General features: G+C 47.1%; 1 protein-coding gene across 2 annotated transcripts in view; it reads left to right on the forward strand.

Annotated features, from left to right (window-relative positions):
* The first annotated feature begins 8,510 nt into the window (after nucleotides 1–8,510).
* LOC102460160 (cytochrome P450 2K4-like) overlaps nucleotides 8,511–15,252 on the forward strand; it is a 34,063-nt gene continuing 27,321 nt past the window's right edge. The window contains exons 1-2 of one of the 2 annotated variants that reach the window (XM_075923367.1): nucleotides 8,511–8,868; nucleotides 13,391–13,553. In XM_075923367.1, the coding sequence (XP_075779482.1) occupies nucleotides 8,683–8,868; nucleotides 13,391–13,553 (349 nt within the window). In that variant the 5' untranslated portion in view covers nucleotides 8,511–8,682. The remainder of the gene's footprint in view (nucleotides 8,869–13,390; nucleotides 13,554–15,252) is intronic. The other variant, XM_006137028.4, reaches the window with a different exon arrangement.

Genomic DNA, 15,252 nt, shown 5'->3' on the forward strand with positions numbered 1-15,252 from the left:
GCCTGCTGCCGGAAGTAACCAGCTGCCAGTGCTCACCCTGCACCACCGCCTCCTTCATAAGTGGCTGGTCAACAGTCCCACATCCTAGGACAGTGACTTCAGTGGACTCCACAGGAATACCGTCCAGGAATTCCTCATGGCCTCGAATGCACCTCAGCCTGGCCACCTCCTCCTGTAGCTCTCCCACCTGTGCCTGAGAGATTCCACCAGCAGGCACCTTTCACAACGGTTGTCTCCCCCAGCCTGGAGATCACTCAGTGGGAATTGCAAGCCACAAATACTGCAACACCACACCAGGACCTGGGTAGAGACATCCATGATCAGGTTCTCTGTCTGGATACAGGCACAGGTGGAGGAGACAGGAGAAGTACTGGCACAAGTGCTTCGGGTCTTCATCACCATCAGTCACTCCCCCATGGCAGGACCAAATACTGTCTAGACCATCCCTGATAGACATTTATCTAACCTACTCTTAAATATCTCCAGAGATGGGAATTCCACAACCTCCCTGGGCAATTTATTCCAGTGTTTGACTACCCGGACAGTTAGGAACTTTTTCCTAATGTCCAACCTAAACCTCCCTTGCTGCAGTTTAAGCCCATTGCTTCTTGTTCTATCCCCAGAGGCCAAGATGAACAAGTTTTCTCCCTCCTACTTATGACACCCTTTTAGATACCTGAAAACTGCTATCATGTCCCCCCCTCAATCTTCTCTTTTCTAAACTAAACAAACCCAATTCCTTCAGCCTTCCCTCATAGGTCATGTTCTCTAGACCTTTAATCATTCTTGTTGCTCTTCTCTGGACCTTCTCCAATTTCTCCACATATTTCTTAAAATGCGGTGCCCAGAACTGGACACAGTACTCCAACTGAGGCCTAACCAGCTCAGAGTAGAGCGGAAGAATGACTTCTCATGTCTTGCTCACAACACACCTGTTAGTTCTCCAGTCTAGCTCATCCTCTGGGTCTCAGGGTACAGGCAGGTGTCGGGGTTCCAGCAGGTCCTCCAGGTCTAGCTGGTCATGAGAGTGCCAGGGTGCAGGCTGGTCTCGGGGTTCAATCAGGCTCTCCAGGTCTGGCTGGTCCTCAGGATCAGCCACAGTCAGAAGCCCGAGCCAAGCCACAGCCTTCCCAACAGGGAGCTCTAAGCAAGCCTCCAGGACAGAGGCAGGTGGTGGCCCAAACCAGGGCTCAGCCTCCCAGGCAAAGAGCTCTGTGCAGGCCTCTAGCTTCTCCAGAAGCTGGGCACTGACTGAGCTCTCAGGCTATCCTTTTATAGCCCTAGTCCTGCCCCCTAGCTTCTGGTCAGATGATGTGGAAGGGCTGGGTTGTGCCCAAAATGGCTCCTGGGGGGGTTCCTCTACCGCTAGATCATTAGGAGGCCATTCCACCCCACTACCCACACAAACCCCTTAAGTCCAGTTCCCGGCATCCAAGACTGGGCCTTTGCTCTTCCTCAATGCAGGACAGTGCATCCACATTTGCATTGTCCTTCCCTGCTCGTTGTTCTACTGTAAACACAAATGGTTGGAGGGACAGGTACCGGCGCATGATGCGGCTGTACGGATCCACAGAATGTGGGATACATTTTAAGGGAGCATGGTCAGTAAAAAGAATAAAAGAGTCTCCAAGGAGGTAATTCCTTAGTGCTTCGAGAGCCCACTTGATCACTAGGGCCTCCTTTTCAATCACAGCATACTTACGTTCTCCTAGGAATAACTTGCGGTTAATATATGGCGCAGGATGTTCTTCTTCCTCAACCTCCTGTGACAGTACTGCTCCCAGTCGCAGTCCAGTGCATCTGTCTGGACTATAAAAGATTGTGTAAAGTCCAGGCTAAACAACACAGATTCCCGGCATAGAGCATCTTTCAGGTTTTGGAAGGTGGTCTCACACTCGGCTGTCCATCTTACCTTCTGTGGGCTTTTGTGAAGAGTGCAGTGAGGGGTGCTGCTAGGGACGTAAATTGTGGCACAAAGTGGAGATAATAGCCAGCCAATCCCAGAAGTTGCCTCACTTTTCTCTTGGTGGTGGGAACCGGGTAATTTTGAATGGCTTCCACCTAACCCACTAGCGGACGTACCAGGCCTCTTCCTAACCGATACCCCAGGTACGTTATCTCTTGCCAGCCAATTTTACACTTTTTTGGGTTGGCTGTCTATCCAGCATCTCGGAAAGTCCTTAAAATGGCAGCTACTTGCAGGAGGTGTTTTTCCCAGTCTCGACCATAAATTACTACGTCGTCCAAGTTAGCCGCAACATATTTTGTATATGGAGCGAGTAGACGGTCCATCATATGTTGAAATGTGGCTGGTGCCCCATGGAGGCCTAAAGGCATCCTGACAAATCCTGGAGGAAGTTGTAAAAGCAGTCTTTTCCTGAAATTCTGGGTCCAAAGGAATCTGCCAGTAACCTTTCATGAGGTCAAGGGCAGTAATAAAATTCCAAACAATCTAAAAGTTCATCTGTCCGTGGCATGAGGTACACTTCAAATTTGGATATTGTGTTCACCGTTCTAAAAATCTATGCAGAAACGGATGCTGCCATCTGGCTTCAGTACCAACACCACCAGGCTTCTCCACTCGCTCTTTAAGCATTCTACCACTCCCAATTCGAGCACTGACCAGACCTCCTGCTCAACAATTTCAAGCATCCAGCAGAGTAGTGGGTGGTTGCCTTTACGCACTACCTGTCCCAGAAGAATCCGGGTGCTGTAGGTTATCACAGTGGTATGCCCGGGCTGTGTGGTAAATGTTTTTTTGAAGGCTTCTAGAAGGCGTTGGGCTTGCTTTACCAGCTCCTTCGAAAGGGTATCCCCAAGTTATGGTTCTTCGTCATGATTTAAGTTGGGCACTTAGGGTCCCAGCTCAGGTTCAGATGGGTACGGGGTAATCATCAAACCCTGCCGGACTCGCCATGACTTCAATAGGTTTACATGATAGATCTGTTTCGTTTTCCTCCGGTCGGGCGGATAGATTTCATACTTCACGGGTCCAATCCGGCGGACGACCTCGTATGGTCCTTGCCATCGGCCGAGGATTTCTGATTCCTCAGAGGGAAGTAGAAGTAGGACCCGGTCCCCTGGCTCAAAGGTTCGTTCCTGGGACCGGCGGTTGTAATTCTGCTCCTGGGCTCCTTGGTCCGCACGCAGGTTTTTCTGGGCGTGTGCACCTGCTTGCGCCAGTCGCTCATGGAGCTGAATGACATACTGGAGGAGACCTTGCGAAGGCGAGGGGGTCTGCTCCCAAGTCTCTCTTATCAGGTCCAGGATCCCCCAGGGACAATACCCATATAGCAGCTTGAATGGAGAAAATCGAGTTGATGCTTGAGATACCTCCTGCACAGCTAGCAACAGTGGGAGAAGCAGCTGGTCCCACTGTTGCACTTCGGAGGGAGGAAACCTCTTTATCATCCCCTTCAAAGTTCAATTAAATGTTCGACTAGGCCATTGGTTTGGGGATGTTTGTAGCTTCTTTATGCTACACGGAAGTTTGTACCCGGATGTGTGTAGCTTCTTTATGCCCAGCAAGGTAGAGACCTGTCAGAGTAACTGAGAGGTGAAATTAGCACCCTGGTCTGTCAGAAGCTCCCGGGGAAGTCCCACCTGAGCACAGATTTTTACCAGCTCTGATGCAATAGTCCAAGCATGGATATTTCGCAGTGGTATCACTTCAGGGAACCATATGACATAGTCGACTAGAACCAGGATGTAACGGAACCCTGCTTTTCTTTTTGCTAGGGGACCGACTAGGTCAATGGCCACCCGCTCAAAGAGGGTCCCTACTATTGGCAAGGGAACTAACGGGGCTTTCGGAAGCCCAGGGTCAGCAGCCAGCTGGAAGTCTGGGCACGACTGACAGTAGTCTTTTATCTCGCGATGTACACCCAGCCAGAAGAACCGAGATAGGACCCTTGCCAGAGTCTTCTCTGCTCCTAGATGGCCCGCCACGGGAATATCATGGGCAAGTCATAACACCGCTCTGCGATGGCACCAGGGTACAAGCAGCTGAGTCTGTGTCTCTTGGGTTCAGGGATTTTGCATGACTCGGTAGAGGCAATCAGCCTTCAACTCAAAGCGAGGCCACTGACAGGCTCTTTGCGGGTCCACCACGGTGCCATTGACGCTTGCCAGCTATTCATAGGCCGCCTTCACTGTGTGGTCATCTTGTTGGTCACGAGGAAAGTCCATCAGGGCAAGAGCCTTCGCATTTGCCTCAGCAGGCAAAGGAGGGAGTGCTGGGCAGCTCGCCCCTTTCCCCTTCCTGGGGCCCCTCATCCTCGAGCAGTTCCTCTAGCTGGTCTCCCGGCAGGGTTTCCCCCAGAAGGATTCCTTCGACATTGGCTGGGCCTGACGAAGCCCTGAGTGTGATCTCTCTAAGCAGATCATGAAATCCTGTCCTGTCCTGGCCCAGGATAACAGGGTATGGTAGTGCAGACACGATCCCTACGATCATCTCCGCGGTCCTCCCCTTCATCATGAGTAGGACCCTAGTGCAGGGATAGGCCTTCACATCCCCCACCCCACTACAGAGAAGGAGGAGCAGAGTACAGCTGCTGCTCCTTCTCTCCTGCCTCTTCCCTCTGCTCCTGCTGCCCCTGCACCAGCCGGAGCTCTCCCCGCCCTACCCAGCCACCACCCGCCTGCTGAGGCCCCTGCTGCTGGACCTGCTCTCCCTGGACACCGCTGCTGCTGCTGGTGGGGAAGGGAAGGGGCCTGCCAGCCTGCCCCCCACCCCATTCCAGAGGGAGAGGAAGAAGACCCCACCACCAAAAGCACCTACCACCTGGGATCCCCCTCCTCAGCTGGCCACCGCTCGCCTGCTGCTGCAGCTGCAGCACCTGCGCCTCGTCGGGCGAGCAAAGAGAAGAAAGACGCCAACACTCAGACCTCTGGAGGGGGTCTTTAAAGACTGAGCTTTCTTCATCTGCACTTCTGGGGTGGTGGTAAGCTGAACTGCTGAGAAGGGGCCGGGAGAGAGGCACAGAAACCTCCCCACAGTCCAGCTGCCCCCACTTCCTGTTGCCACCACCCCCAATGCCCCCTCCACCACCTTTAACACCTGGACATTCTCTTCGCCCCTCGACAGGGCTGCTACTCCATCTGAGACTGTGCTGCTGCAGCAGTGGGTAAGGTTGAGCCCCCACAAGCGCTCCCTCCCCACCCCCTGGACTTGGCCTCAGCTACATTTGGCTGGGGGGGCCTCCCTCACCCCTGCTCAGCCCATCCTACCTCAGCAGCTTGCCTCCTTCCCCACTGCTGCCCTGCCTTGCTGGCCCAGTTTGTTTTTCCCTCCCTCCCTACGGTTGCTTACCCACCATGCCCAGCCCCAAAGTTTGTTGCCTGTCATGCTCTTGTACCAGCTAGCTTGTTCGTGCGTGTGCCCCGCCCCTCTCAGCTGCTGCCTTGCCTCGTTCCGCCCTTAACTCCCCCAGTATCTCCTTCCTCCCCCAGCCTCCCGCTAGCCTTTTGGCACTGCCCTGCCTGTCTGATTTACCTGCTTTTGGCAATAACCATGATAATCGATATTCTAATTATTGAGAATGGTCCTGGCATTTTGTTGATCTGCCAAAATCTCCCCAAACATCCTAAATCTACAAGAGGCATGATCCTGTGAGGTGCTACTGCTACTCACATGAAGAGGGCAAACCAAATTTGGCCTTTATGACATCATTTCCAAAGGAGTCTAAGATAATTTGGCTCTTAATTTTCATTGTAAGTCAGTAAGAGTTGGGTTCCTGACCAGCGTTCCCTTTAAGCTTTGCTTTTGCACAGCCACTCAGGAGAGATTCAAATGTCACCCAGGTGATTAGCAAAGCATCCACACACGAGGTTATTTTTTTCTACTAATGGTTCACATTTGTAAATGCCTTGGTAAACATAGAAAAATTTATTCTGCACAGAGATGGAAAAAAATCAAAATGTGGATGGAAAAGATTAGAGGGAGCATTGTTCCAGACTCCCATATAGTCCTTTGAAAATCCCTAGTGTGGCAGGGCCCCTCTTCCCAAGCTACCACTTGGCAGGCCTCTCACTCCTAACCCCTGAGTTTGGATTTTGCAACAGGTCTCTGTGGTAGGGAGCCCGGCCACGCCTCCTCAGACTCCCTCTCTAGCTGCCTGCACCTAACGCTGTTACAGATTGTTCTCTCAAACTTCTTCCTCTCTGTCTGTCCACCACCTCCCTTCAGTCCTCTCACACCTAGGGTGTGTCTAGACTACATGCCTCCGTCAGCGGAGGCATGTAGATTAGACAGATCGGCAGAGGGAAATGAAGCCATGATTTAAATAATCACGGCTTCATTTAAATTTAAATGGCTGCCCCGCTCTGCCGATTAGCTGTTTGTCAGCAGATCGGGGCAGTCTGGACGCGCCGCAGTCGACAAAGAAGCCTTTGTCAATCGGCGCAGGTAAACCTGGTTTCACGAGGTATACTTGCGCCAATCGACAAAGGCTTCTTTGTCGACCGCGGCACGTCCAGACTGCCCCGATCTGCCGACAAACAGCTGATCGGCAGAGCGGGGCAGCCATTTAAATTTAAATGAAGCCGCGATTATTTAAATCGCAGCTTCATTTCTCTCTGCCGATCTGTCTAATCTACATGCCTCCGTCGACGGAGGCATGTAGTCTAGACACACCCCTAGGGTTGCCAGATGGTTGAAACAAAAACATCAAACACCTACCCCAAAAAAAACACCAGGAAAAAATTCTATCAAAGGGGGAAAAAATGGGGGAAGACCAAAGTTGTTGAGCAAAAAAAAAAAAAAAGACTCCAAGGACTCTTTAAGAGTGAGTACAGAGAACAGGGAACTAAGACCCAGGGAGTCTTTTGGCCGGCAGCCATTTTGTGCCGGCAGCCTTGGGGAACCAGGTAAGCATGGGGGCTGGGGTCGGAGCGCTGGGGGGTGTTGAGTGCCCCTGAGGAGAGGCTGGGTGCTGCATGTTTGTAGGATTGCCAGGTGCCCGGCATTTTCGCCTGCTGGCTGGGGAAAAATTCAGAGAATACCGGACATCTCAGGTGTCCGGTATTCTTTGATTTTTTTACTGGACAGGAGCCAAAAATACAGGCCTGTGCCGGTGAATACCGGACACCTGGCAACCCTACTTAATTGGCCTGCAGTTCTCTGCTTCTACTTACAGGTTTTTTACCCTTTTGGGCTGCCTTCTTCCCTCTCTGAAGCCGCTTCCTGGCCTGACCCTGTCACACTAGTTATATTAGAGAAGATCAGACATGGTCTTAGCTAGGAATGGCAGCTGAATTTAACATAAAAAACAGTGTGGAATTTTCATAAATGTTCAGTGGTGGCAGAACTCTGTTCCTATGGAAGCCACTGATTTCAAAGGGAGTGGAGTTAAACCAATATTGAACACTTTGGCTACGTCTACACTGGCCCCTTTTCCGGAAGGGGCATGTACATTTGAAGTAGGAATAAGAGCCTCCGGAAAAGGGCACTTTTTCCGGAGGATCGGGGCCAGTGTAGACGCTCTTTTCCGGCTTTTTTAAAAGCCGGAAAAAAGCGGCGGACATTTTTATTTAAATGCCGCGAGGGATATTTAAATCCCCCACGGATTTCCCTACTACGATAGGTGAAATTTACATGCCCCTTCCGGAAAAGGGGCCAGGTTAGACGTAGCCTTTGGGAAAATCCCACCTTTGGAGCATTGTTCAGCCAGCTTTGGCCTTGCATTAGACCACTGACTAGAGCTATGGGTTCCCTCTGGGGGGGTGTGAAGAAATTCCAGGGAGGGGCGTGAGGCAACCCAGCCCCCTCATCCATCCCCTTCCCCCCCCAGTTGTGCTGCTATTTTTGTTTTTTGGCCCCAGTTAGTTCCTTTTTTTGGTTTGTTTGTTTGTTTGTTTTTGCCCAACAAGTTTTGCTGCTATGGGGGAGGAGGGGGGTGGCGGCATGAGTGTTTCTCAAAAATCAAAAAGGGGGCATGATGCCAAAAAGTTTGGGAACCACTGGACTAGACTGACTTTCTCGGGCTTTGTCTACACCTAACTGTTTAAAGCACAGCTGCAGCATCACTTTAAACAGTAGTTTCACACCCCTGAGCCAGAAAGTTAAAGCCCTGTATAACCTTGGCCTCACTAAACCAGCACATGTTGAATAGTAATAGAGAGGTAGCCGTATTAGTTTTTCCTTTTGTTTTAGCAAGATCAGACTATGTAGCACTTTAAAGACTAACAAGATGGTTTAATAGGTAATGAGCCCACAAAAGCTCATCACCTATTAAACCATGGGTTCCCAAACTGGGAAGCGTGCCCCCCTGGGCCATGACGCTGAAAAGTTTGGGAACCGCTGTATTAAACCATCTTGTTAGTCTTTAAAGTGCTTCATAGTTTTTCCTTTTGTTTAAACCAGCACAGTGAGATCCACAAACTTGTTTACCAACCTGTTACAAAAACCTTTGTGTCAACTTGGCCTCACTAAGACCCAGCCTCTTTCTCTGTGAATTGATCACTTATTCGCTGAATGGGGATTAGCAAATGACTGGGGAGGAGACTCGATTACTTTGCAGTCCCAAGATAGTTTAAGTACTATATTCTAGATAAGGTCTAAGTAGTAGCTAAGATGATGGGTATTAATGCTTCATGCTGCTAATTTCTGCCAATGGACACTGATCATATTTTTATTACACACTTGCATTTTATCCTGTGCAGAAAATCACTTACTGAAAGGCAATGGAGTGGCCAGATCCCACTTCCATATTTTTGGTTTTTGTCCTGACTATTATATTCATTATGAAAACTCAAAAATTCTGGAATAGCAGCTTCAGAGAGGATTTCCCTCCTGGACCAACTCCTTTACCCATCATTGGAAATCTGCATATATTGGACCGGAAGAGGCCCTATTGGACTCTGCTGGAGGTAAATCTTTTTGATCTATGTATTATCACATTGTTCACTTTATTCCAAAGGTCAGAGAGTATTTTATATTCCTTCTACCTGTCACTACCCTGATGTGTAATGCAATGGGCACCACAGACCCAAATTAATTATCCATGAAGGAAACTTTTAAAGCTGCAGGATTCATTGTTTTATGGTCAATAATTCCCTCTGGAGGTTTAAATTCATGTTCCTGGATTTTCTAATGTAAATGATTTTCAGCAATAAAAGTGAAGGACGATCTTCTCTAAGCATACAAGGGGCCCCATCCAGAGTCTGTTGAAACTTTAGGGCAGTGGCAATACCCTCTGCCAAACCCCCTTTAGGGCTTTAAGACCACTGAATTGGCAGAAGCCAGCTGTTTGCTATTCCTTTCCTGTAGGGAGAGTTTTCTGTGCTCCCCAGTCAGGCAACTGGGGTTATTCTTTATCAGTTCTATTACTACAGTGTGAGGCCAACAGGCAGAATTGAACCTGAGACCTCCTCTGGCGCTTATGCATGAGCTTCTACCCATGAGCTAAAATCAAGCAGGCACTTTGCTTAGTGCCACTAGATGAGACATAGTGATAGAAATGTAGCTGTGTTAGTCTGGTGTAGCTGAAACAAAAAACAGGACTATGTAGCACTTTAAAGACTAACAAGATGGTTTATTAGGTGATGAGCTTTCGTGGGCCAGACCCACTTCCTCAGATCAAATAGTGGAAGAAAATTGTCACAACCATGTATACCAAAGGATACAATTTTAAAAAATGAACATATATGAAAAGGACAAATCAAATTTCAGAACAGAAGGGCGATTGGGGGGAGGGGAAGATAAATGTCTGTGAGTTAATGATATTAGAGGTGATAATTGGGGAAGCTATCTTTGTAATGGGTAAGATAATTAATGTCTTTGTTTAAGCTTAGGCGTAAAGTGTCGAATTTAAACATGAATGACAGTTCAGAGGATTCTCTTTCAAGTGTAGTCTTAAAAGGTCTTTGAAGCAGGATGCAGGTAATCAAGTCGTTGAGACAATGTCCTTTCTGGTTGAAATGGCAAGAAACTGTTTTTTCTTTGTGATCCTGTCTAATATCTGTTTTGTGGGCATTGATTCTTTGGCAAAGTGTCTGAGACGTTTGTCCAATGTACATAGCAGACGGACACTTTCGGCACATGATAGTATAAATTACATTTCTGGATGAGCAGGAATATGTGTTCTTGATCTTATAACTCACTTGGTTAGGTCCAATAATGGTATCAGCAGAGTGAATATGTGGACAAAGCTGGCAACGGGGTTTGTTGCAAGGGAACAAAGATGAGACAGTGAGCCACACCCAGAAGGTATGTGAGTTCCAATAGCACCTACAAGCCCTACTTGTAGAGCAGGATTCCATTGTGCTAAGCACTGTACAAACACCAAGGAGGCTGCCTGTCCCAAAAAGTTTACAGTCTAAGCATGGGATAAGATAGAGATTGATGGAGGTGTACAAGGAAACAATGAGACATGATTATTTAAATAGACAAGCCAGACACAGGGTGGGGGAAGGGCTATAGAACACAAGCAGAGCAAATGAGGGGATGGTGACAAACAGCCACAATGAATCCCTAACATCAGTCATGTCCAAGCGCCCAGCATTGTATATACATATTCATATGCTTATACTTGCCACATCCAGCATCAATTTGACAAAACTACTTAGTAATTCTAGTATCAGAGGGGTAGCCGTGTTAGTAATTCTATTATACTAGCCAATTAGCCCATCATAAGACGGGATTTTCAGGTCTCTCCTCCAGGTCGGTCTTTTCTCCTGAGCCTCCGGTCTCTCGCTCCATGTCTCTTTCTCTCTCCTCCTCCTACTGCCTCCCACTCTCTCTCTCTCAGCTGTCCTCCACCTTCTGCCTCTCTCTCCGTCTCTCTCTTTCTCTTCTCCCCCTCCTGCCTCTCACTCTCTCTCCACTCTCCTCTGTCTCTGTCGGGGATGCACGCTTGTCCAGGCCCCGCCTCCTGGCCGTGTACATAACCGCACTGCCCCCCACAGGAATGCTGCATGGAGACCGCGGTGCCCAAGTGGCCACTTATGAACTGGATGCAAATAGTAGTTAAACATTTTACTATGCAATTATGTGTGCAAGTTAGATGTTTCAGTACTGTAACAAGTGCACATTTGTATTCCCAAATATGAATTCCTTCCCTAAAAATCAGTCCCAGGGGAGTCAGAATTGTATTGTATGGCCATCCCTTTGAATGTTCGTCTAAATTACACCAAATAAATCCCTGCTGTAATGCCTTCAATAGATGAATGTGTTTAGCATTTAGTATTCAAGACTACACTATATAGAGAGATAAAAATAGCCCTGGATACTTATATTCACAGGGTGTGTCTAGACTACAGGGTTTTGTCGGCAAAAGTGGACTTTTGTCGACAAAACTATACCTGCGTCTACACTACCGCCGAGTTCTGTCGACATAACGTCGACAGAACTCGGCAGTTTTGTTGACGGCAGTAAACCTCATTCTATGAGGAATAACACCTTTTATTGCTTTGTCTACAGAACTGGATGTAGTCTAGACGCTCTTTGTCAACAGAAGCTTTGTCAACAGTATCTGTCGACAAAGCCTCTGTCGACAAAAGCCTGTAGTCTAGACGTACCCACACTGAATCTGAACATTTAAAATTATAGAGAACCCTGACATGAAAACACTTTTTTTGTGCCAAATTCTACTCTTTGCTGCACCAGGTTATAATTGGAGTAACCGCATCATCATTAGTGGGGTTACAATGGATTTATATGAGTGTAACTGGCTATTAATTATTATTATTATTTATTGTTACTTACAATCAGCTAGATTCAGTAAGTGTATATCTCCTGTGGTTGTTGAATTCAATGGTTTTATTCAGTGAGTGCAGACAATGATATGACCAGGCCAAGCTCAAGGACGCGGAAGTTCAAGCATCTGAAAATGTATTTGCAATGAAAATAAATCTACTTCAAGTTTGGACAAAACAGATCTGTAAAATACTGTTTACATATAGATTTCTGGTGTGTGCACATATAAACAATGAGAATATTTTCAATGCTAACTAAAGACTCTGAAACAAAACCCTCCCTACCTCTTTTTAACAGTGGGGGAGATTTTATCTGAAAGGCCTAAGGAGCATGAAACAAAAGGAAGATGGTAACATAAGAAGCACACTTAGGATTTTACCTCAAAATGAGGTTAAATGGATTAACTGGTGGGGCAACTCTTTCACCATGGAGGAACAAAATGCAGGACAATGTAGCACTTTAAAGACTAACAAGATGGTTTATTAGATGATGAGCTTTCGTGGGCCAGACCCACTTCCTCAGATCAAATAGTGGAAGAAAATAGTCACAACCATATATACCAAAGGATACAATTAAAAAAAATGAACACATTTTTAATTGTATCCTTTTTTTTAATTGTATCCTTTGGTATATATGGTTGTGACTATTTTCTTCCACTATTTGATCTGAGGAAGTGGGTCTGGCCCACGAAAGCTCATCATCTAATAAACCATCTTGTTAGTCTTTAAAGTGCTACATTGTCCTGCATTTTGCTTCAGCTACCCCAGACTAACACGGCTACATTTCTATCACTATTCACCATGGAGGAAGTAATATTACAGACTCCTGGCTCACCGTCCCATGTAGCATCTGACATAGAAGTGTGAGGGGGTATGATTGGAGAGCTGCTGTGCTCCCACAATCTCTGGCTGCTGTACATGAACCCAGGGAACTAATCTAGCAAGCTTTATACTTTAGAGCAGCCCCACCGTTGCTCTAGACAATGTCTCTGGGCAGGTGTAGAACCAGGCCCCAGATCAGGAAAGTGCAGCCACTTGCTTTTCATTAGCTGTTCCCTGCCGGGCTGCAACCCGTGGATGTTGGGTACAGATGAGAATCTGTCACTATATTTTCATTCTCATCATCAGAACAGGCTGACTTAGATTATAAGATTTTAGTCATATATTTGATCAGATTTCTGCAGCATGTAGCACAGGAGGGTTTTCTAGTCCTGCTTGAACACTTTGAGGACTATAGGGTGACCAGAGAGCAAGTGTGAAAAATCAGGATGCTTTTTGAGAGGGGGGACATAGTTGCATACATAAAACAAAGCCCCTAATATCAGGATGTCTCATCACCAGTGCTGGACTGAGTCATAGTTGCGCCCTGGGCAGCGGGCGCGTGGCGCATGCGCAGCCCTGCCCCTGGGTGCACAGCGCTTCTTACCACTTCAATCAGGCACCCCCCCATAGGTTGGCACCCCGGCCAGCTAGCCCCCCCCCCTTAATCCGGTCCTTCTCGTCACATTATGATCCAATACGAATTAGACACTGAAATACTTTTGAGGATCCAGACCTATCCTCATGGTTCTTTTTCTCTGAGCTCAGGAAAGATTCTGACATTGAAATAACATCCAATCAGGATGGCAAAATAATTCTAAACCAGCTGTGAATGTCACGTCTAACTTTAATCCTTTCATTTTCTTCCTCGTTTAAGCTGTCAAAAAAATATGGCCCAGTCTTCAGCATTCAGATGGGATGTCAGAAGATGGTGGTGCTGTCCGGATACAAGATGGTGAAAGAGGCTCTTGTGAACCAGGCAGATGCATTTGCAGAGAGACCTAAAATCCCAGTATTTGAAGCTACTTCAAAAGGATACGGTAACAGTTTTCCTGTTACTTATAAGCCTAATTTACAAGAAGCAAGTAAAATGGTTTCTCTGTGGAGGGAGTAGATGGCTTAGAAGCTGTGATCACTGACCAATAGATCAGGACCTACTGGTAGAACCTGGAGCCTCTGACAGGTGATTCTGACTGGTTTGACCAGGCAGTTACCAAGTGCTGGCACTTGAGTTGCCCTTTCCCCCACTGCCATTTATCTCTTGCCTTCCGTCTTTGAGCTGCACCTTGGGAGCCTTCTGCTTCCTGTGCAGGGTAGCAGAGACACAGGAAGGGGGCACTGATGTCAAAGTGCCCTCCTCCCAGTACCCCATCTCCACCGAGTGAGCAGGGGCAGAGCCTTAGAGAAAGGCTGGGGAAGGAGGCGAAGCAAGAGTATTTGGATTTCAGGTAGATCCCAGACGTACTTACATTCGAAAGGTGATCTTGCACTTTAAAAGGTTGGAGATCACAGGCTTAGGGTCTAGCATGCCAATTTAGAGCAGTATTCACGTTGATCAGCATACATTAGTAATTACTTCAGAAAAGTCAGTGGACTTGAAGCTAAAAGTGGTGTGAGAACAGAAACAGCCTGAATGAGCCACAAATCCCTTAGAACTACTCGGACCCCCGTACCTACGTCTAAGGTAGACAAAGTTGAGGTCACATGCTGCAGAAGCACAAGGAGGTGGACACTGAAATGGCAGCACTACCACCGTTTATGATATTATTAAAAGTTTCATGATAGTTGGTGTTTCTCATAAAGCCCCAGCTTCTGGAATCATGTGAAAACATTGGCTTGTATTTTTTTAAAGTTAGTTTCCAATGGAACCTGCTGCTGAGTGTGTTCCAGGTTTCACACTGTCTTGCTCCATAGAGCAGAGGAATCAGTACAGACTCAAATTACAGTAGCTTGGCTCTTTAGCTCAAACAGTAGCAGCTAGTGCAGGCATGTCCAAAGTCCGGCCCGAGGGCCAATTGCGGCCCGCGTTCCGGTTTAATACGGCCCCACAGGTAATTTGGCAATATCTATCTTTTATGGCCCCCAACGAATCCATATGTATTGAGATGAATACATTGTAAAATCTCAGTTAATGTCAGTTGGTCTAAATCAGTTATAAATATATTTGGACACAACATGTATACTTGGTGTTATGTTCCTGTTCATATTTTTTGAACTTAAAAGTTGACAGACAACCTTTATTACCAATAATATGTAATGTACTTTACAATGTTCCTGACATATATTTCAGCTTCTTGGATTTTTTTTTCATCTGGCCTTCAGATATGAAAGGCAGAGTGATTTAACACCTGTTTAGATTTGTCATCCATGTGACGAAATGAAAAGTATGCTGTTTGCAATAAACTTTGCATAAAATAGTTAATTTGCATTTAATTTTAATGGTTCAAAGAATGTCAGGCAAAATGGTCGGCCCTCACGCATGTTCACTTCATCAAATCTGGCCCTCTTTGAAAAAAGTTTGGACACCCCTGAGCTAGTGCTTTTAGCTCTGGAGGTGCTTGATTGAATCCCCTCAGTATCAGCAGTGAAGACACCTGCTACACTTGCTCTCATGGTTAAGAAAAAAACTTGAAAAAGTGAATCTTAGGGTATGTCTACACTACCCTCCTAGTTCGAACTAGGAGGGTAATGTATGCATACCGCACTTGCTAATGAAGCCTGGGATTTGAATTTCCCGGG

The sequence above is a fragment of the Pelodiscus sinensis genome, chromosome 3 (genome assembly GCF_049634645.1).
Source record: "Pelodiscus sinensis isolate JC-2024 chromosome 3, ASM4963464v1, whole genome shotgun sequence".
Classification (NCBI taxonomy): domain Eukaryota; kingdom Metazoa; phylum Chordata; order Testudines; family Trionychidae; genus Pelodiscus; species Pelodiscus sinensis.